General features: G+C 38.3%; 2 protein-coding genes across 2 annotated transcripts; both read left to right on the forward strand.

The window, feature by feature from the left end:
* The first annotated feature begins 13,372 nt into the window (after nucleotides 1-13,372).
* On the forward strand, nucleotides 13,373-13,858 carry LOC115964708. The gene has a single exon (XM_031083969.1). The coding sequence runs from the start codon at nucleotides 13,373-13,375 to the stop codon at nucleotides 13,856-13,858; it is 486 nt and encodes a 161-aa protein (XP_030939829.1).
* A 6,211-nt stretch (nucleotides 13,859-20,069) lies between these two features.
* Nucleotides 20,070-20,612, forward strand: LOC115964709. Its single transcript, XM_031083970.1, has 2 exons — nucleotides 20,070-20,385; nucleotides 20,560-20,612. Exons 1-2 carry the CDS (start codon nucleotides 20,070-20,072, stop codon nucleotides 20,610-20,612), a joined length of 369 nt encoding a protein of 122 aa, XP_030939830.1.
* The last annotated feature ends 1,197 nt before the right edge of the window (nucleotides 20,613-21,809 follow it).

Raw genomic sequence — 21,809 nt, forward strand, 5'->3', positions numbered from 1 at the left:
GAAATTAAATGACAAAGATTAAAGGAAGAGAGATGCAAACACAAGGACAACACAATGATGTGTTATCGAAGAGGAAACCGAAACCTTTGGCGTAAAACCTCTCCGCCACCCTCCAAACGGTAAATAATCCACTAAAGAATATAGTTGGGATATATGAACAACAAAAGACTCTCCAAGCGACCCAATGTACCTAAGCCCTCCAAGCTACTACTCCAACGAGGTTACACCGAACCTATTTCTTCTTTAGCTTACTAGATTCCACTATAGCCCATAGCATCAACCAATATGAAATTGGTCCCTTCCTAACTACTTCCCAAACACCAAATGGCCTTCTCACAGATGTGGGTATGGTGAGAAAATGTTTTGGTAATGTATCTCTCAAGGATGTAACAATGGAGAAGGTGAGAGAAGAGGAATTTGAAGAGTCACTATGTGAAGATTGGGGACGAGTCAATCTTATTTTTCTCTAGGGTTTTTCTCTCAAAATTCTCTCTGGAAGCTCTACTCATTTCGTGGGTATAAGGGGTATATATACTAGGGTGAGAGTGGAATGCAAAGAGTCAGTTTTTTAAAAATAGAGCTGGCTAGCGGCTTGGCCTTGCGACTTGATTGAGCCGCGAGTTCTAGCCGCGAGTTAACTGAATGGCCAGACTGGACTTTTTGTCCTGTAGTGCTACAGCTGGCATGATGGTTCAGCTTCTCTGCATGCTTGGCACGTGTGCAACTTCTGGCGGCTTGCAAGCTGCGAGCTACCCGCGAGATCTAGTCGTAAGTCCCTGCTTCTTTGCACAATCTTGAGCATTTTTTCACACTCTCTCACACACTACCCTTACATGGTTCCCATCTAAATATAGAGTTACTAATTGCTAAAATATAAGCAAATTTGGTACGGAATAAAGCCAACAAGATGGTTGATAAAATTCAACCTTACAATCTCCTCCTTTGGCTATTTCATGACAAAACGCTAAAACAAACTCTAGACTTAACATGTGAGTTGGGAACAGTTGAACAAAACTCACTCACACCTAACTCTAGAATCTGTGTAGCTCTTGAATCATAATACCAAGTATCTCCTGAAACATAACAACACAATATGATCATTGTATGTAGAAACACTTGTATTGTATATGAGGCAAGCACAATGCAATCAGGCAAAATGGAATAAAGTAATAAATCATGGCTTGACTATACAAGCAATCACTATAAAATAGTGACCACAATGTTCATTTACACTTGAAATGAAAATCCGGACATACAAGCTAATAAGCTCAATGCAAATCACTTGCATGTCCAACACACAACCAATGTACAATACATGAAGTATATGCATCTAGGAACAAGATCCTATTAGGGCACAAGATTGAGAGTACTTAAAGAAAATGCATAACATTTAGCTAGAAGTACTAGGCTACAAAGCATAAAAGCTGCATAAGCATGGCACAAACCATAAAAGTCTACAAACCACATGAAAACAAACCCTAAAAGCTTACAAAAGCAACATAGGTACAAACTAAAAACATTCTAAATAGCTAAGCATAATCATGAACTATGAACAAAACAAAAACATAGTTAATATAACACAAAGCTCTTTCGCTCTTTCTCCCCCTATTATATCACTCCCCCTATCATGAATCATAAGAGCTGTGATGAACTTGGAACATTTATACCTGTAACCTGAAACACTTGCACAAAACACATTAGACCCTTAAGGTATAACAAGTAATAAAAGGACAAGTATAATAAATTTCTCTCCCTACAAATGTGCACAAGAAATAGTATACTCTCCCCCTTTTTGACACGAATAGACAAAGGGGTCAATGAGAAAAGAGGGCAAGAGAGGAAGGTATGAACAGTGATAATGATGCATGAGGGAAAAATGAAAAGTTTTTGAAAACGACCTTGAAAATAACCCTCAATATGCAAAACATGCGATTTTTGCGACTGAACTAAGTCGTGTGCAAGTTGCCAAAACAAGCTGCGAGAAACCTATAAACCAAAAATTTGAAAATTTTTCTAAGTGTTTTTCGTAATTGGAAATTCTACCCGCGAGAGAGTTGCGAGGTGAGTCGCAAAAATCTCTATGTACCCCTCGCGACTGGACCTTCTACCAACGAACAAGTCGCCATACTGAGCCGCAAGAAACATAAAAACCCAATTTTTTTGAAAAATATTCTAAGAATTTTTCACGACTGGGACATTGACCCGCCAGTGAGTTGCGAAAAATCTCTGTGTGGGCTCGCGACTGGGGCATGCGACTAGACCAACCTATAAGTCGCCAGAATAGGGCAACACTGTTTTTGAAGATTTTGACAATTTTTGCAAATACAAAATACTTTCCAAAATTAACTAAAACACACAAAAATCTTTTTTGTGTTTGATCAACAAAGATTGAGCATGTGAAAACACATTTAATCAAGTATAATCACACAAATGAATATAGCATTCATTGAATATAGACTTGTGTGATGTGTGTGAATATCATCAATGAGATAGTTCTTAGTCTAATGTGAAGTTTCAATGATCAATTCAACCAAGACATACACAAATAACACTAGATAATGTGACCCATCTCAATTATAGAAATATGCATATATGACCTCCCACAAAACTTGATAACATAACTTTGAAACTTTTCATTTGGCTCCATATACATCATATCATTTGATCTTTTTGAATCAATACATCTCATTGTGAGATTGATGCCTGAAATTTTTGATATTTCAATTTGATGAGTTAGCCTTTAGCTCTTTGGGCATCATATAATTTTCATAAACATCGCTTTTCCTTTTTCCTAGTCAAATAGTAGTATGTGCGACAGGCTTTTGCAGCTCAATATCTCTTTTCATTTGGAGATTTACATTTGGTGAGCTCTTTTAAGCAAAAACAATAAAATAAATATGTGGGAAGATATATAGGCATAAGTCTATGCATGTCTCAAGATCAACAAAACCATTTACTAATCAGTTATGACAAATTTGAAGATCTATTTACAACAATTACATCGATGTCAAGATTTCTTCCACAATGATATAAGTGCACAGGGAACAAGCTACGCTCGTAAATGCACAAGGCCATCAGTACAAAGGTACAAGGCAAAACATGCTTGTGACAATACACAATAATGTCGGTCAAACTTTTTGGATTTTCTACTTTTTATGTTTTTTGGATTTTTGACATAAAAGTAAGAACAAATTGACCTAGAAAGAATGTAAAAGCATTCAAAGCAAATAGCAAACACACACAATAATCAACACATGCTGGAATGATAACAAAAGGTACACAACCAATCAAAGTCACAAAGCATAGGAAGTATTAATGCATGGATATGTTATAATGCATATGCATGTGTACCGTTTGGGGTGATATCCCTAGAGGATTGGGTACGATCGTTGTGACTTTCAAACCTTTTGGTGAAGCTTGCCAAACAGGTAGTGAAGACATAAATCATTTTCAACACGTCCCTTACTCTAGGATCGCCTTCTTGACCTTTTGATTGCTCAGCAGTCCAATTCCCTTTGCCATGTCTTGGTCCTCTCGACCTTTAAGCATTTGAATTCTTCAATGCTTGAAGCTTATGACAATTTGGTCTGATGTGTCCTGAATTCCACAATGATGGCAGAAGTGTTGAGTTCTAGAACCTCTTCGTGACTTTGGGAGAGATTTCCCTTTACCCTTAGGTTTGACCACTGATTGGTTAGGAGGCTTAGTTAAAAACCGTTGGTCAGTCACATTTTGCTTCTTTTCCAACTTTACTTTCTCAACAACTGAATTTTCTACCACTGGTTCCTTAGCTTTCACAAACTTCATTTCCTTGGATATATTAACTGCCGAACTGCTTTCTCCGATGTATCCCAATCCACTTCTGTCGGAGAATGGTTTTTGATGAGCAAGCACTTCATCAAGCTTCTTGGAGGAGACTCGCTATACTTTAGCATTGGTTTGAACCACCTCAAGCTCAAGGAATTTTATCTTTGAGTAGGCTTTGGTCAACTCTCCATTCAGCGTCTCCATTTCACATTTGGTCTCCTTGTATCGCACTAGAAGACTCCTATAGTCTTCCTCTACCCTCTTCATCTTTTTAATGGCTGCCTTAGCCACTTTTGCATATTCACTGGTCTTCTCAAGGAGGGAATTGTAGGTCTCTTGCAGTCCCACTGTACCTTCATCTTCCTTATCATCGGATTCTTCTACTATCCCCATTGATTCCAATTAAGTGTGCTCATCAAGCTCTTCCACCAACACATTCAAATCATCTGAAGATTGTACAGGTGCAATGGTCATGTATGCAGAGTAGTTTCTCTTTCTAAGGTGAAGACCTTCACCTAAAGATCCAATGATGTTGCTACCTGGATGGTTTTTTATCACTCTTGATGATGGCTTCTTTGAGGTGTATGCTTCATCAATCCGGGAGATAGGAGGATGAACTTCCGAAGGAGTAAGAGGTCTTGATGTCCTAGACATTAATCTCGTTTCCCTTTTTGAGTTCACAGAAGTTGATTCCTTTTCCGGTGTAGGTTCTTTAACTTCAATATCTTGGACTTCGCCCTCAGTTGCGAGTTCTTTGGAGCCTGGCCTTTCTCCATCATCAACCATCTCTACCTTTGTTATAGCATCATCAACTTCCACATTGATGGACTCCATTACCGTCTTTGCTCTCTTGTTGAATACTCTATATGCCCAGCTATTAGTAGAATGCCCAAGGAAGATGCCTTCATCACTTTTCGCATCAAATTTCCCAAGGTTCTCACGATCATTGAGAATGTAAGACTTGCTTCTGAATACTCAGAAGTACTTCACTTTTGGCTTCTTTTCATTCCAAATTTCATGTACGGTCTTTTTTGTTCCCGCTCGGAAATATATTCTATTACCAGTGTGACATGAGGTGTTCACAGCTTCTCACCAAAACTTTTGAGGAATTTGCTTGTTAAGTAGCATAAATCTCGCCATTTCTTAAATCACCCGATTCTTCCTCTCAACCACCCCATTTTGTTGAGGAGTTTTGGAAGCTGAAAATTCCTTTTTGATTCCATTCTTCTCACAAAACGACTCAAATCTTGCATTCTCAAACTCCTTGCCATGATCACTCCTTATCTTGACAATAGGAACCCCTTTCTCGTTTTGTAGTCTCTTGCAAAGAATTTTCAATTTCTCACATGCTTCCGATTTTTCTCTAAGAAATTCAACCCGTGTATCTTGAGAAATCATCAACAATGACCATAATGTACCTTTTTCCTCCTAGACTTTTAGTTCTTGTGGGCCCCATTAGATCAACATGAAGAAGCTCTAAGCATCGTGAAGTGGCGACCACATTCACCTTATGGTGACTTGCCTTTGTTTGCTTCCCCATTTGGCATGCACCACACAAAGTCTTCTCCACCTTTTCAAATTTTGGAAGTCCCTCACAGCTTCAAATTTGGAGACTTTAGCCACTTTTTGAAGTTTGCATGTCCGAATCTTTGATGCCAAAGTTCCAACATGTCAACACGAGCAATTCTGCAGGAAATTGATGCCATAGGAACCACTTCATAGCAATTGTTGCTAGTCATCTTTCTTTCCAAGACTTGAATCCTTTCTTCATCAATGATTATGCACCCATTCTTTGAGAATTGAACAAGGAAATCCTCATCACATATTTGAGTAATGCTTAAAAGATTTACCTTCAACCCTTTGATGTATAAGACATCCTTCAATAGAGGTAATCCAGGTATCTCAACAGTCCCTTTGCCAAGAACTTGAGCATGACTCCCATCACTAAATGTTACATAGTCACCGACCTTTTCTTTGAGTGACTTAAATAGTGATTTATCACCTGTCATATGACGAGAACAGCCGCTATCAAGATACCATAAACATAAATTAAATACCTTCAATAAGGTGTGCACAAATAGGCAAGCATGGGACAAGCACTCTTGACCTTCAAACAAAAACTTATCTTCATTTTCCATGCTCTTGCGAGATTGAATTTTCTTTTTCAGATTATCAACCTTATCACACAATATTCCATTTCTTCTTTTATACTTCTTAACCAACGAATTAGATTCACATAGACTATTGTGTAAGATGTGATTCTCATTTTCAAAAAATTTCAGCATGTGAACAAACATTCTAGCATGTTTTTTTTTTTTTTTTTTTTAATAACTCTAGGAGTTCTTTGTTAGGGCACCCTTCAAACATACTCATAGAGTCATTATCACAAACATTTAAACCACAATTCAGCATAGCCTTTTCCATAGCTTCATCCATAGCTAAGGGGTCTAGGATCGCACTTAGGTAATTAAACCACAGCAAGTGCACCTGCTTTGATACCAATTGAATGTTCAATGAGTGTATAAAACACTATGAACGTTTAGACCCCCCAATTTCCAAATTATCAATTCAAACTTATTATCAAACAATTAATGTGCGGAATATGAACATAAGCATATAATAGAATTGATAAACAATCTCAACCAAATAAAATCACATCCACAATAGGAATTAAATGGAAAAGATTAAGGGAAGATAGATGCAAACACAAGGACAACACAACGATGTGTTATCGAAGAGGAAACTGAAGCCCTCGACGTAAAACCTCTCCGCCGCCCTCCAAGCAGTAAATAATCCACTAAAGAATGTAGTTGGGATACATGAATAGCAGAAGACCCTCCAAGCCTAATCTACCCAGTGTACCTAAGCCCTCCAAGCTACTACTCCAATGAGGTTACGCCGAACCTATTTTTTCTTTAGCTTACCAGATTCCGCTATAGCCCATTGCATCAACCAATATGAAATTGGTCCCTTCCTAACTGCTTCCCAAAAACCAAATGGCCTTCTCACAGATGTGGGTATGGTGAGAAAATATTTTGGTAATGTACCTCTCAAGAATGTAACAATGGAGAGGGTGAAAGTAGAGGAATTTGAAGAGTCATTATGTAAATATTGGGGACGAGTCAATCTTGTTTTTCTCTAGGGTTTTTCTCTCAAAATTCTCGCTAGAAGCTCTACTCATTTCGTGGGAATAAGGGGTATATATACTAGGGTGAGAGTGGAATGCGAAGAGTCAGTTTTTCCAAAACAGAGTTGGCTGGCGGCTTGGCCTCGCGACTTGACTCAGCCGTGAGTTTCAGCCGCAAGGTAACTGAATGGCTAGACTAGACTTTTTGTCCTGTAGTGCTACAGCTGGCATGACGGTTCGACTTCTCTGCATGTTTGGCACGTGTGCAACTTCTGGCGGCTTGCAAGTCATGAGCTACCCACGAGATCCAGTCGTGAGTCCCTGCTTCTTTGCACAATCTTAAGCATTTCTTCAAATTCTCTCACACACTACCCTTACATGATTCCCACCTAAATACAGGGTTATTAATTGCTAAAATACAAGCAAATTTGGCATGGAATAAAGCCAACAAGATGGTTGATAAAATTCAACCTTACACTAAATATTCTCCTTCTCTTTTTTTTCTTTTTTTTTTTTCTAAAAAAAAATATATTCTCCTGATCACTAAATCTTCTCTTATAAAAACAATCTCTAAAGGGTGAAAACAATCTCTTATAAATAAATTACATATATTTCTTTGCGTATAAAAGATATTACAAAATTAAATATATAAGTCTTACAAATTAATGTGTCATTTAAAATTTTATATATAAAACAATTGAATATTTATCTATTATATTGTTTAAATAAATCAATTCTATTTGTTCACCTTTATATCATATCATATTATATCATATTATATATAATAAAAGTTGGGCTTAGACGCCGTGGTTGCGCCATGTGGCTTTACCAAATTGCAGAAATTTTAATAAATTTTTAGATTTTAAGAATAGATATATACATATTTTTTGGATAAATATGAAAGAAAGTAGTATTTCATTTACAACTATAACAATTGTCTCTATCTAAAATGTTATCAACAAAGCCTAAAATCAATAAAATAGAATTACCTAAGGATAGAATTTAAATAAAAAAGAGAGATAGAAAAACGTAAAAGAAAAAAGAGATCAAATTTGTTTTTTTATTTCCCTACATTTCGTTAAAAAACGTAAAAGGAAAGAAAGATAGAACTTGCATTTTTTTTTTTTCTTGCATTTTTTTTTTGGTGGATAAATTTGCATTTTATGTCATCTTTTTCCTAATAATAAAGTTAAAAAAAAAAAAAAAAGCATTTGAGTTTCACCTAAACTACTACTTTTTGTTCATATCATCTTCTTCACAACCTAAAATTCCCACAATATATACATATAGTTTTTTGGTGTTTCATTATTTCAACTACGTACTTTACAATTATTTGTTATATTCTTCATTTCTCAAGAAAATTGATGTGACTTGTTTTTCATCATTTTGTTGGTGCCTTCAGATAAATAGCACAGAGAATAGGTCAGTGCTTCATGTAGCTCTTTGTGCTTCAAGGGATGCAGTTATATAGAGTGATGGAAAGAACATGGTCCTCGAGGTCTGAAGTGTTCTAGACAAGATCAAGGACTTCTCTGAGAGAGTCCACAGTGGTTCTTGGGTAATATAAAACTGATATTAGTATCTAATTTGGGCATGAAATATGTGAAGTTTTGGTAATTGGAAAATTTTGGTAGGTTGGAGCCATAGGAAAAGTACTGAAGGATGTTGTTCCCATTGGTATTGGTGGCAGCTTCTTAGGACCTCTATTTGTGCACACTACTCTTCAAACAGGTTGGGTGTTGCAGTCCCTTATGTGCACCACCTTTATCTTGTCCTTTTTTTGTGATAATGTTATTATTTTACTATTAAAATTTTTGAAGCCTGTCGTACAAAAAAGCTCAATCGACATGTTCATGGTTTAGTGGTTGCATCTTACAGATCCAGAGGCTATCAAATCTGCAAGGGAATGCCTACTACATTTGTGAGTGTTAATATTTCACTATGATACCATAAGTAATGAAGTATTCAAATTCTAGATGTAGATCTTCCTTTTGAGGTCTTACTTTTGTATATATAACTTTTAGTTTTTTTTTTTTTCTTCTTCATCAAATTGAATAGATTTTGTGTAATTGTTGCCTTTTTATTATATATAATATGATATGATTTTTATCAACAAGTTTTATAGATAGGTTGAAATTCTATGTTTGATCACACCTTTTAGTGTTTTTTTTAGAAGTTAATATAGCAAGCAATATATTTGTATTTTTTAATTTCTTATTACATGATTATTTGTTGTTGACATCAATATTTTATAATGGATTTAATTTTTTATGGCTTTTGTTTGGTGCTTTGTTCCATGTAATCTATACTCTTTAATTAAAAGCAAAATTTGCTGTCAAACATGAAATTGGATACGAGAGAATCCATCCGTCCGAATTTCTATGTAAGTCTATCTTTACTTAACTTCGTTTTCTTTTTCTTTTTTCTTTTTTTTTTTAAGCTAAAAAATTTGGATATTTTTTCATTACTGAATTGAGGTTTTGGCTTAATTTTGTTTTTAACCGTTTCAATTATTGAATTCATTATTTTTTCATGTGTAATATTAATATCTGTGTTTTTTTTTTTTTTTAATGATTAAAAAAAATGTGTTCTTAAAGGTTAAAACACAATACAATTACAAGTATTACTTTAAGTTAGGGTGTTACATTAAGTTAGAGTATTATATTTTTATTTATTATTAATTTAGAATGTTACATATGGATACATATGCTGGTTTAGGGTTGATATAACTTATAACTATTTGAATGAAATTAACACTAAAACAAATGATTTAAATATCAAAATAAGAAATAAAAATTAAATTTCTTTTAAGTGTACAAGTACAATTTATTTTTTAATCTTAAATTTTGAATTAATTATTTTTTCATTTTATTTGTTATTAAATTTAATTATATTATCAAAATATTTTTTATTAAGCCATGCATCGCACGGGCATCATAAAAAATAGTTCTATCTCTTAAAAGTTGCCAATTTTTTTAATACTATATCTAAAGATTTTAATACAAAGAAGAATAAGGATACTCTAAAAACATAGTGTACAAATAAGTATTCAAAGATATTCCAAATGAAAAAAACATTTCTAACATTTTTTAATCATTGATATTATTTTTAACAATACTTTAAGTCACTAACAAATTAGTACTTATTTTTTTATAATAATTATTTATACATATATTTTATAAGTTTTTTCATAAAACCGTGCTACGCACGGGCCTATAACTAGTTTATAATAAATTTTGTAGTATTTTTCAAAGGAAAAAAGAAGTTTAGAAGCAATTAAATATTGGCAAATGGCAATGCATATACCTACTTATGGCTGCCTTTGGAGCCTATCAAGGACAATGAAGAAGTTGTCAAAGTGATGCGAACCTAAATCGACACGCTTTGAGACCCAACAAAAATATTGGAATACTTACCCAAGAAAGCTAAAATTCAGATTTTTGTTAGAAACCCTGACCCAACGTTTATAATCGAAACGCGAACCAAAGGTATAAGTATAACACCTTGACCCAATGATTATAATTGAATCACGAACCAAAGGTATAAAGTTTGAACGCCACAAGGAAGAATCCCTGATAAGTTCACAGTTCTTGAAGAACCAAAAGAAGAGCAAAGCCTCACCTTTTCTGATTTTTATTCAATAAATTCCTCTATTACAATGAGTGCATGCTATTTATAAGACATGACTAAAAATAGAAAATCTAAAAACGTACTAAATAATAAAACACTAAATAAAAGTTGATTTGGTCTGAAATTAGCAAATCCAAAATAGGAAAATAGCTAAAAAAACGTTCTAAATAATAAAAGCCTAAAATTAAGGTAGATCTGGTCCGAAATTAGAAGCTCCAGAATAGGAAAAATATCTATTAACTGATATGGAGCTGGAAAATCAATCAGCCATTAATCCACGCCATAAATCAAGCCCAATTAAGCCAAATCAGCCCTCAATAGCTTGAATTAAATTTATTACGCATTCATCTTCCTTTGGGCCCAGCTTGGAATGTCTTGCGTTTGAATCAGCCCAAATCTCTTGAATCAGCCCATTAAGTGCTTCTTTGATCTTCTTGGATCTTGCTTTAGTAATAGGCCCAACTGGAACATGCAATGGATCCTTGAATGCATGTTGATTCTCATCACAAAGCCTATGGAATTCATCTTGGAACTGAAATGTGCAAGAAGATTTCAGCTCATGGGATTAAGACATTGCATCTTTATACCCTAAACATGGAGAAGTCAACATTAGCAATATTAATGGTTGTTTCTCATATCCTAGTAAATTGTGTGTGACATATCAGTACTCATACAACATTTAGGTACTAATAATGGATGTACTTGGCAGAATCTTGGTCTGATTGAAGAGACCAAAATTTCAAGGTCCCTGCCTTGGAGACACCCAACTAATGTTTTCCGTCTCAAGGAAGACGTTCGTCCAATTTTCTGGTATGCAACATTTGAAACTGCTATATTTTGGACTAAAATCTAGCAATTAATTAGGGATGCATAGAATTTATCGTATGTTTAAATTTCAAGACTTCTTATCTTCTGAGCCATTGATGGTAGGGCTAATCGTCCAAAGAGCAACATATCAAGGACAATAGGCTGGGACCAGTACCCACATGGGCGGTGGGGTACTATGTACATTGTTCTATCTATTTAATTCTATTAATAGATAAATAAATTATTAATGCATATGTTTAAGATGTCTTGTATGCCTGACACTTATTTTGTTCAAAGATTGTTGTCAAATTAAACAGTATTTTCTCTATTTCCACAAATACTTTTTTCCTTTGAATAAAAACAAAATAAATAAAACTGTGATATTGAGTAAATAGCTAGGATATAGTTAGTTTGAAAATGACTTGCCCTTCTTGTACATACTTTCACACTTTCTCATTTCCTATATGTACAGCCCTGCCATATCCAGACCCATTTGGGCCTCGGGCTTCAACCAGATGATATGGCCCATACCGCCCCTAAGCCCAAGCCTCACGCCGGCTTCAAGCCCATTGAACAAATGATCTTCATCAATTCATACCATGCTACGCCTCCTGGGTCACATCCGGTGACCTGCTTCTCGAACAAGAAAGTGATTGCTTGGTTGTATTGTCTCTCGGTTGCTCGGCAGTGCCTAGGGAGTATCACTGCCGAGCATATCTACTAAAGTGGGAACCATTTCCCAAGCCACTCTCACCATACCCCACTCCCACCTAACACCCACTTTCGATTAACGACATTGGACCTCCCATTGCACTAACCATGAAAGTAATCATAGTATCTCCACTAATTTTGGGCTATAAATACAAGAAGTTAAAGGAGGAAAAGGTTGTTGAAAGGTTCACAAAGAAGTTGGGAAAGGAGAGAGAATAGAACGATCTAGAGGAAAAGGTAATTTCGTTGAGTCTCTATGTCGAGAACGACCCAAAAGTAGGAAACTCAAGCCCACAATACAAACAGATTGTGAGTCCGATTAAGGCCCAACCCAATAGCCTCGTTTCTGGTACGCACAATTGGCGCCATTTGTGGGAATCTCCTACAAAGCTGTAGTTTGAGTAAGACTCACGCCCGACAAAATGTCTGATAGGCGATCAGGGAGCCATGTCGAAAGTGATTCAGTGGGGTCTTCTCGGGGATCAACTTGGTGAAAGAGAAGACATAAAAGACGTGAGGATAGGGAGCGGGAGCGAGAAGAGGAATAGTCTGGCCTCAGAGAGGGGTCATATCAAACACACCGAACAGTATCAAGTGCTTCGGGGCACGACTAGTTTGACGAGAGAGATGAGGAGCTGGAGCGGTTATGCGGACTGGTGAGAGATTTAGAGTTGGAGGGGAGAGGTGGGCACCAGAGAAGGGATCGAGATGAACGAGAAAGGAGAGCTGATAGTGGGGGAAATCGATATGGGGAGGAGTCCAATAAGTCCTATTCCAGTTGATGCCGGGATCATTCTCATTCCCTAGAGTCACGTTGACGCAGGGACCATTCCCAATCCCGAGAGTCTTGTCGAAACTGGGACTGTTTCGTTCACACGAGTATGTCGACTAGGGTTTAAACTCCTCAGAGGGACGACGGCCCCATAATGCCGCTATGGATAACATGAGTCGCGCCTTGCGTAGAGCTGCTTGGTCATTGTTCTAGGATGACATTGAACGGGCCCCAATGCCGAACAAATTCACGCAGCCACCATTTAACTCCTACAATGGGAAAACGGACTGGTAGAGAACGTCAATCATTACATCCACATGATGTCTCTACACATTCGCAGTGACGCACTGATGTGTAAGGTATTTCCCTCAAGTCTCGACCCCACGGCATTGAGATGGTTTAATGGGTTGCGAAAAGGCTTCATTCACAGCTTTGCCGAGCTACTTCAAGAATTCGGTGCCTGATTTGTGACGTGCAGCTAGGTGCCACAGCCGGTGGACGCACTACTGTTTATGAAGATGAGGGTCGGCGAAACCCTTTGCAGTTGTGCCAATCGATATTGGGAGCTTTACAATGAAATTGGCGGGGGCAATGAGAAAATTGCGGTAAGCACTTTTAGGATGGGGCTACCCAAGGATTCTAAACTACGGGAGTCGTTGATGAAGAGGCCTTCTGAGGATATGAGGCAACTTATGAGGCATATTGAAGAGTATAAACGCCTCGAGGATGATCGGCTTCAGAGTAAGGGCAAGACCCCGTTATTAAATCATCCTTGGCAGGGCATTTTTCCGCCAAGACCACGGAAGGATTTAAGAATGCAGGAACCGGAGGTACGAATGGAGGAGGTGAATGTGGCATTTAGGGAGCCGGTGCACAAGATCATAGACTGGATAAAGAACGAATCGTTCTTCAGATGGCTGAATAAGATAGGGGGAGACCTATCTCGGAGGAACCAGAACTTGTATTGTACCTATCACAGAGAAAAAGGGCATACCATCGAGTAGTGTCTAGTGTTAAAAGATCATTTAAGGCAGTTGGTGAAAGCAGGATACTTGAAAGAGTTCGTGGCGGATTCCAGGAACTGGGGTGCCGGGTAGGGAGTCCCGCAGAGAGGAAATCCTCTCCCACCACCGTTGGGAGTGATTGAAGTCATTCATGTTGTGCCGAAGAGTACGGTAGTGACTAGGAAGGGGGTACTGACTGTTGCCCCGTAGAAAATTACTCGATTGAGCAACCCCTTAAAAAGAAAATGATATTTGCTCAGGGACCTCTTACTTTTGATGATAGCGATCTAAAGGGAACGATTCAGCTGCACGATGATGCGTTGATAGTGGCAGCACGAATAAATGGTTTCCTAGTAAAGAGGGTGATGATAGTTCAGGGGAGCGGGGCCAACATGATATACCCTGACTTGTTTAAGGGGCTCGGGCTTAGAAGGGAGGACTTCTCAAAGTAGGATACACCTCTGGTCGAGTTTAATGGCAGGGTGGTGATTCCCCAGGGGCAAATCTTCCTTCCTGTGAATATGGAAGGTAAGGAGGTTGTTGCAACGTTTATTGTGGTAGGCTTATTTTCTCCTTACACAACAATCTTGGGAAGGTTATGGATTCACGCAATGAGGGCTGTCCCGTTCGCCTTACATGTGAAGGTTAAATTCCCTACCGAGTATGGCATTGCCGTATTGAGAGGAAATCAACAAGTGGTGAGACAATGCCTAGTTGTTGCGATTAATAGGAAGAGTGAGCAGGCTAAAGAGAAGGAAATTGCCAAGGAGGCCCCTTTATAGCAATTACAAGAGCCTCGAGAGGGAATGGGGGCTGGTTGTGCCGAGGAACCACTCAGAGTTAAGATATTACCGGATGTTGACAGGTATTTCCAAATAGGAGCGAGTTTGAAGGACGAGGATAAGGTGGGAATTTTGTTGTTTCTTATTTAGAATCTTAACGTCTTCGCTTAGAGCCCGTATGAGGTGCCTGGAGTGGATCTTGAATTCATAGTCCATGGGCTCAATGTAGACTCGTCATTTCCTCTCAAGAAGCAAAAGCCGAGAAGGTCAGCCAATGAGCATGTTGAGGCAATTAAGTTGGAGGTTAAAAGGTTAAAGGAAGCTAGGACGATAAGAGAGATCTTTTTTCCAAAATGGTTAGCCAATACGGTGGTAGTGAAGAAGAAGAATGGTAAATGGAAAGTCTGTGTAGACTTCACGGATTTGAACCGAGCATGCCCAAAGGATCAGTTCACTATGATGAAGATCGATCAGTTGGTAGATGCCACATATGGACACTCGAGGATGAGTTTCTTGGATGCCTTTCAGGGGTATCATCAAATTGCCCTGGCGGCTGAGGACCGAGAAAAGACAGCATTTAGCTCCCTGAAAGTTAATTATCACTATATTGTAATGCCTTTTGGGCTGAAAAACGCCGGGGCCACGTACCAATGGATGATGAAGAGAACGTTCTGAGATAAAATAGGGCGTACGGTTGAGGTGTACATTGATGACATGGTAGTAAAAAGCAACCGAGAATTACAGCATGTGGAGGACCTCCAGGACGTGTTTGCAACACTTCGACATCATAGGTTGTGCCTTAATGCGGAGAAGTGTGTTTTCGGGGTGGGGGCTGGTAAATTCCTGGGATATCTGATTACTAATCGGAGAATAGAGGTCAACCCCGACCAAATTGAAGCCGTGAAATGCCTTAAGCCGTCAAGCAGTCCAAAAGAAGTGCAGGTATTGACCGAGATGCTGGCTGCCCTCAACCGATTTATCTCCAAATTCACTGATCGCTGTCGATCATTCTACCAACTCCTGAAAAAGTGGAAGAGATTCCAATGGGATGAGGAGTGCAAAAAAGCCTTCCAGGACTTAAAGTAGTATTTAATGCAGGCACCTATGTTGACAGCCTCGGAGCCTAGGGAGGACTTATTCATGTACATCTCGGTGTTCGATCACGCTGTAAATGCCGTACTTTTGAGGGACCGAGGAGTGTAGCAGCCCGTATATTATATCAGTAAAACCTTGGTCGATGACGAGACGAGGTATCTACCTTTGGAGAAGCTGGTGTTGGCATTAATTCATGCCACAAGAAAGCTACCCCATTACTTTCAAGCTTATACCATATACGTATTAACCGAATACCCTCTGCAATCATTGTTGAAAATATCTGACTTCACAGGACGGATAGCTAAATGGGGGACCCGGCTTAGAGCCTTTGACATAAGGCATAAGCCAAGGAGTTCGGTGAAAGGGCAAGTGTTGGCTAATTTCGTTGCGGAATTTTCTCCTAGGAACAAAGGGGAAATGGTTTGTCATGTGGAATGCCGTCCATAGAGGGTTTTTGTGGACGGTGCATCTAGCACCATAGGGGCTGGTGTTGAGATTGTCATAATTACTCCAGAAGGAATACGGTTGGAGCATTATTTTAGATTGGGGTTCAGAGCCACCAACAATGAGGCAGAATATGAGGCCTTGCTGGCCGGATTGAGGACCGTATTAGGCATAGGTGCTCGGGACGTGGAGGTTAATTCAAATTCACGGTTGGTGGTTAGCCAAGTATAGGGCAGTTTTAAAGCCCAGGATTCTTGAATGAAAAAGTACTTACAGGTGGTAAAGCAGGTTATGGGTAAGTTCTGTATGGAAAAATTGATACAAGTGGCATGGGGGCAAAACAGGCATGTTGATTCTCTGGCTATGCTAGCTTCAGCAATGGCTGAGGATGTTCCTCGGTTAATTAAGTGGAGCTCATAATGAAACCAAGCATTAATACTGTGACTGATGTTGGTGTCGTCGGGGTTGGTGTTGTAGTGATTTCAACATCCAGACCATGTTGAATGGACCCGATCATTGACTTCTTAGCTAAGGATCAGGTCCCAGATGACAAAAAAAAGGCTAATAGGATTCGCCAAATAGCCTCTCGGTACTGGTTGTCGATGAATAGAAAGCTATATCGGAGGTCTTTTGGAAGGCCGTACCTGTAACGTCCCAACAAAAAAAAAAAAAAAAAAAAAAAAAAAAAGGGGTAGAAAAAGTCAGATTTTTTTGAGTCTCACGTGCTCCCACCTACCCTACCCTTCCCCACCACTCATTTTTCACTCTTATCTCTTTATCTCTTTGACTGGCCAAAGCTCCTCACCTCACCTTTCTTTCTTTTTCTTCTTTTTCATTTTCTGTCTAACACTCCTCTCCACTGCCTCACACTCTCCCACCGGTACCTCCATGCCACCATCTCTACCATCATTTTTCCGGAAATGTCATCGGAAAATCCTTAGGAACCTCTAAGCACCTTCACATCTTTTATTTGAGGTAAATATTCCTCATCTTTTTGGTGGGTTTATATGCTTTTACTTGAGGTTCTTTAGTCTAAGTTTTGATAATGATATCCATATAATTTATGAGCATTGGAAGTAATGTTTATGTGTTTATATGTATGGGTTTTGTATTGGTGGAATTATTTGATGAGTGGGTTTATGGTTTGTGCTAATAGTGGCTATCTAAGGTTTATTTGTGATGGAAATTTAGGAGTTTTGAGTTATAACATGTGATGGTTGGTAAATCTAATTTTTCCATTGTTATTGGGTTTATTTGGAGTTAGTTGAAATTCTAAATTTCTTGTCTTGGAGGATATTTTGATTTTTGCTTTCATGGGTCTCTTATTGATGTAGTGTAAATTTTATGGAAGCTAGTCATAATGTGGGAGATGATATTAAATGGGTTAACTTTATAATTGGAGTTTATGCCTTGTGAATCAATTTGTTGAGAAACTTTGGAAGTGGAATATATTATTATTGATGAGGTTGAATATTAGGCTTGCCTAATTAAGTGTTTATTTGGCGATTCCTAAATTGGAGCTAGATACAATTTTAAGCTTTATGCTTATTGTGTTAGGTTTGCTTGATATTGTTGAGGCTCTAGCTAATCTCCTTTGGAGCTTGGAGAATTAGGCATTTTGCGGGTTGCAAGGTAAGTAGCTTTTTAATGGGATTTTTGAAAAATAATCATGTTGCATAAATGTTGTTTTTGGGTTAGACACACTTTTGGAAACTACCTATGGAAACTATATTTTCCTAAAAACTATTGTGTCGTAACCTTAATATATATATATATATATATATATATATATATATATATATATATGAAAATGCATCATATTTGGTATTGCATTTGGGGAATGCATGAATTGTTGACATGGAAAATATGAGCATCTTTTATTTAATCTTTGATAAGAAAATCATAGATTTTATGGTATATTAGAAAATTTAAAGATGCTTATCTTGTCTTGTATTATTTGGGAAATTGATAGAAAATCTCTTGACAAGAATGAAGTTGAAAACCTTACAAACTTCGTGGAAGTTAGATTATTTAAGGTTTTTCTGAAACTACTTGGTTATAAACTATATATTTGAAAGGAAATGTATACCTGTGACCTTTATGTGGTTTTGACACCATACCATGTGTGATTTTCCGGTGATCACCCGATTTGGTTTCCGTAGTCTTTGTGACAATGGAATCAAATCTAGGTCAGTGCTTTTTCACTTTGGATGATACGTTCTTCCCTGCTGCCCATGGGGGGAAGAGTTTCCTTGATTGTGTGTGGGTGAGGCTACTACCCATGGGGCCAAGAGACCACATGCAAGAGAGGTCCTATTTGACGCACTCTCTCTGCTGCCCATGAGGGGAGAGAAAAACCTTGAGGGTATAGGTGAGGCTGCTGTCCATGAGACCAAAAGTTTACATACCAGAAAGGACAATATCATGGCAGTTGTGAATGGGTGGATGCCTTAGCCGGTCTATGTGGTAGTATGGTATATTTATGATAATTTATCTTATGTTAGATATTATGGGTTTGGAATTATATTGTTGGTGCTCACAGATTATAGTATATAATTTCAAGGTATTTACTTTGAGAAATTTTGTGTTTCATTATTTAATCATTCTTGTCATATTATTATTATTGAAGATGAAACTTGCATTTCCCCCACCCCAATTAATTATGCTACTTACTGGGCTTTAGCTTATTCCACCATCTAACAGTTTTTCAGAGTAATTAGCTATACCTTGGATATGAAGCTTACTTTGTTGGTGATGATTGAAGTGCTATGTTAAATTTGGAGACTTTTGCGGTAAATGATTGGTGACTCGATTTTGCTATGTTCAACGAGGCTTTAATTAATTCTATTGGAGGTTGGTCACTTGGGGTTTGTTAGCTTTAGACGTGGTAGGCCTAGACTCGATATTAAGATTTCTTATTCTTGATAAGATTGTGACTTTGTGTAATCCAAGATTTTTGTATTATATATTCATGTATTATGTGGAGGCACATGATTTTTTGCTATTGTTCATAAATGTGTTATAGAGCTCTGACTTGTAATGTGGAGATTTTAGTATGGTTATATATTCTTATCTTGTGGAAAAGAAAGGAAAATAAAGATTTCCTATAGTTTGTTTTGCCGAAAAGGAAAAATCCATAGGTACCCTTGGTATGTATTTCTTATGCTTTGGACCCTTTTTGGTTTGGGGCGTGACAGTAACTCTTATGCCTACACCCCGGGAAGGTAAACGAACTCTTGGCCGAGCTACATGGCGGGGTGTGCGGCAGTCATGTGGGTGGACATTCATTAGCTCACCGGGCAATGACTCAGGGATTTTGGTGGCTACAGATGCATAAGGGTGTCGCTAAATATGTGTGTAAGTGTGAACGGTGCTAGAAGCATGCCTCCTTAATCCACCAGCCAGCGGGGCATCTGAATTCGATCAAGAGCCCTTGGCCATTTGCACAGTGGGGGCTGGATATTCTCGGTCCGTTTCCCCAGGCGATGGGCAATCAAAGGTTTGTTTTAGTGGCTATTAATTACTTCACTAAGTGGGCGAAGGCATAAGCGTTAGCCAATATTTGAGACGTGGATGTTAAGAAGTTCGTGTGGAAGAATATAGTCACTAGATTTGGGGTACCCAACTCTCTTATATCTGACAATGGGTTACAGTTTGACAGTAGGGCCTTCCGAGAGTTCTGCAGTGATCTCGGCATCAAGAACAAATACTCTACCCTAGCGTATTCCCAAAGTAATGGACAAGCTGAAGCCACTAACAAAACAATTGTGAATGGGTTGAAAAAAAGATTAAACGGTGCAAAAGTTAGGTGGGCTGAAGAGCCGCCCAACATTCTTTGGGCATATCGAATGACTCCAAGAAGATCTACAAGAGAGACTCTATTCTCACTAATGTACGGGGTAGAAGCTGTGACACCAGCCAAGGTAAACTTATGCAGTGCAAAAATTGCAACATTTGCCCTCCCCCAGAATGAAAGATTAATGGTAGAGCATCTGGATTTGCTGGAAGAATACCGGGAAGCAGCAACTATAAGGCTAGCCGAATATCAGCAAAAACTTGCCCGACGCTACAACCGGGATGTAAAGATGAGGGGATTCGGTGCTGGGGACCTGGTGTTATGGAAAGCGATGGGGAACATGCGGGATACAGATGCTGGGAAGTTAGCCCCGACCTGGGAGGGGCCTTATAGGGTCACTGCTATTGCAGGTGCAGGAGCATACTACTTGGAAGATTTAAATGAAAGGCCACTCCCTTGGCCATGGAACGTGCACAATTTGAAGAAATTTTATCATTAACTGCTCATGCACGGGGCTACAAATTAGATGTAATCTTGTATATATGTTTTGTTGATTAATATTAAGGTGATATTTATTTTTACAGGTGCATTTATCCTTAATACCATTAATTCATCTAGAGGCACTGCTGGTCAGTAAATATAAAGAGAATTATGGAACTGGGACTGCTTATTTTTCTTTTAAGGGTAGAAACCTGCTTCTCGGTTCGATCACTATCACCGAGCAGGTGGAAACCTTATGCTAAACTCTTTTAAAGGCAAAAACTTGCCTCTCGGTTCGATCACTATCACTGAGTAGGTGGAAACCTTATGCTAAACTCTTTTAGGGGCAGAAACCTGCTTCTCGATTCGATCATTATCACCGAACAGGTGAAAACCTTATACTAAACTCTTTTAGGGACAGAAACCTGCTTCTCAGTTTGATCACTATCACCGAGCAGGTGGAAACCTTATACTAAACTCTTTTAAGGGCAGAAACCTGCTTCTCGATTCGATCACAATCATCGAGCAAGTGGAAATCTTATGCTAAACTCTTTTAAGGGCAGAAACCTGCTTCTTAGTTCGATTGCTATCACCAAGCAGGTGGAAACCTTATGCTAAACTCTTTTAAGGGCAGAAACTTGCTTCTCGGTGCGATTGCTATCACTGAGCAGTGAGAACCTTACACTAAACCCTTCTAATGGCAATAACCTATCTCCTGATTCCTTCACTATCACCGAGCAGGTGGAAGCCTTACACAACAGTTTTCTAAGGATAAGAGCTTGCTTTAAAGGCTAAGTCCAGAGACCAGGTTTTCCATAGCCTACATTTTGCATGAGAAGATGGGCTCATATTAAGCGAAGTTTCGATCGCCAATGAGCTAACTCATTTTCCTTTACAAACCAACTCCAAGCACCGAGCATGCCCGGACCAGAAGCAAACCATGATTAAATTACCCGACCATTAGAGGCATGTATATATACTCACGGAAGTAGAAGGGTATAATGGAACATCATAATATTGAAACATTCATAAACATGACAAGGGAAATTCTTTGGTAAGTAAACCATAGTTAAATAGTCAACACATGTAAACGAAACCAATGTCTTGTCACCATAACTCGGTGACCATAAAAAAAAAGTGAAACCCGGGAAAAATAATTGTTTTGTCACCATAGCTCGGTGACATAAGCAAACTTGTTAAAAAAAAAAAAAGAAAAAAAGAAAGAAAGAAAGAAATCATTCAAGTAAAAGAGGTAAACAATAGTAATCTGGTTCGGCAATCAATTCGTGGGGTTGATAGGCTACACTTGGACAATCTCAGATGTTTGCTGGATCGCGGGGCTGGGCTAGAGCTG

This window comes from Quercus lobata, chromosome 10, assembly GCF_001633185.2.
Source record: "Quercus lobata isolate SW786 chromosome 10, ValleyOak3.0 Primary Assembly, whole genome shotgun sequence".
Classification (NCBI taxonomy): domain Eukaryota; kingdom Viridiplantae; phylum Streptophyta; class Magnoliopsida; order Fagales; family Fagaceae; genus Quercus; species Quercus lobata.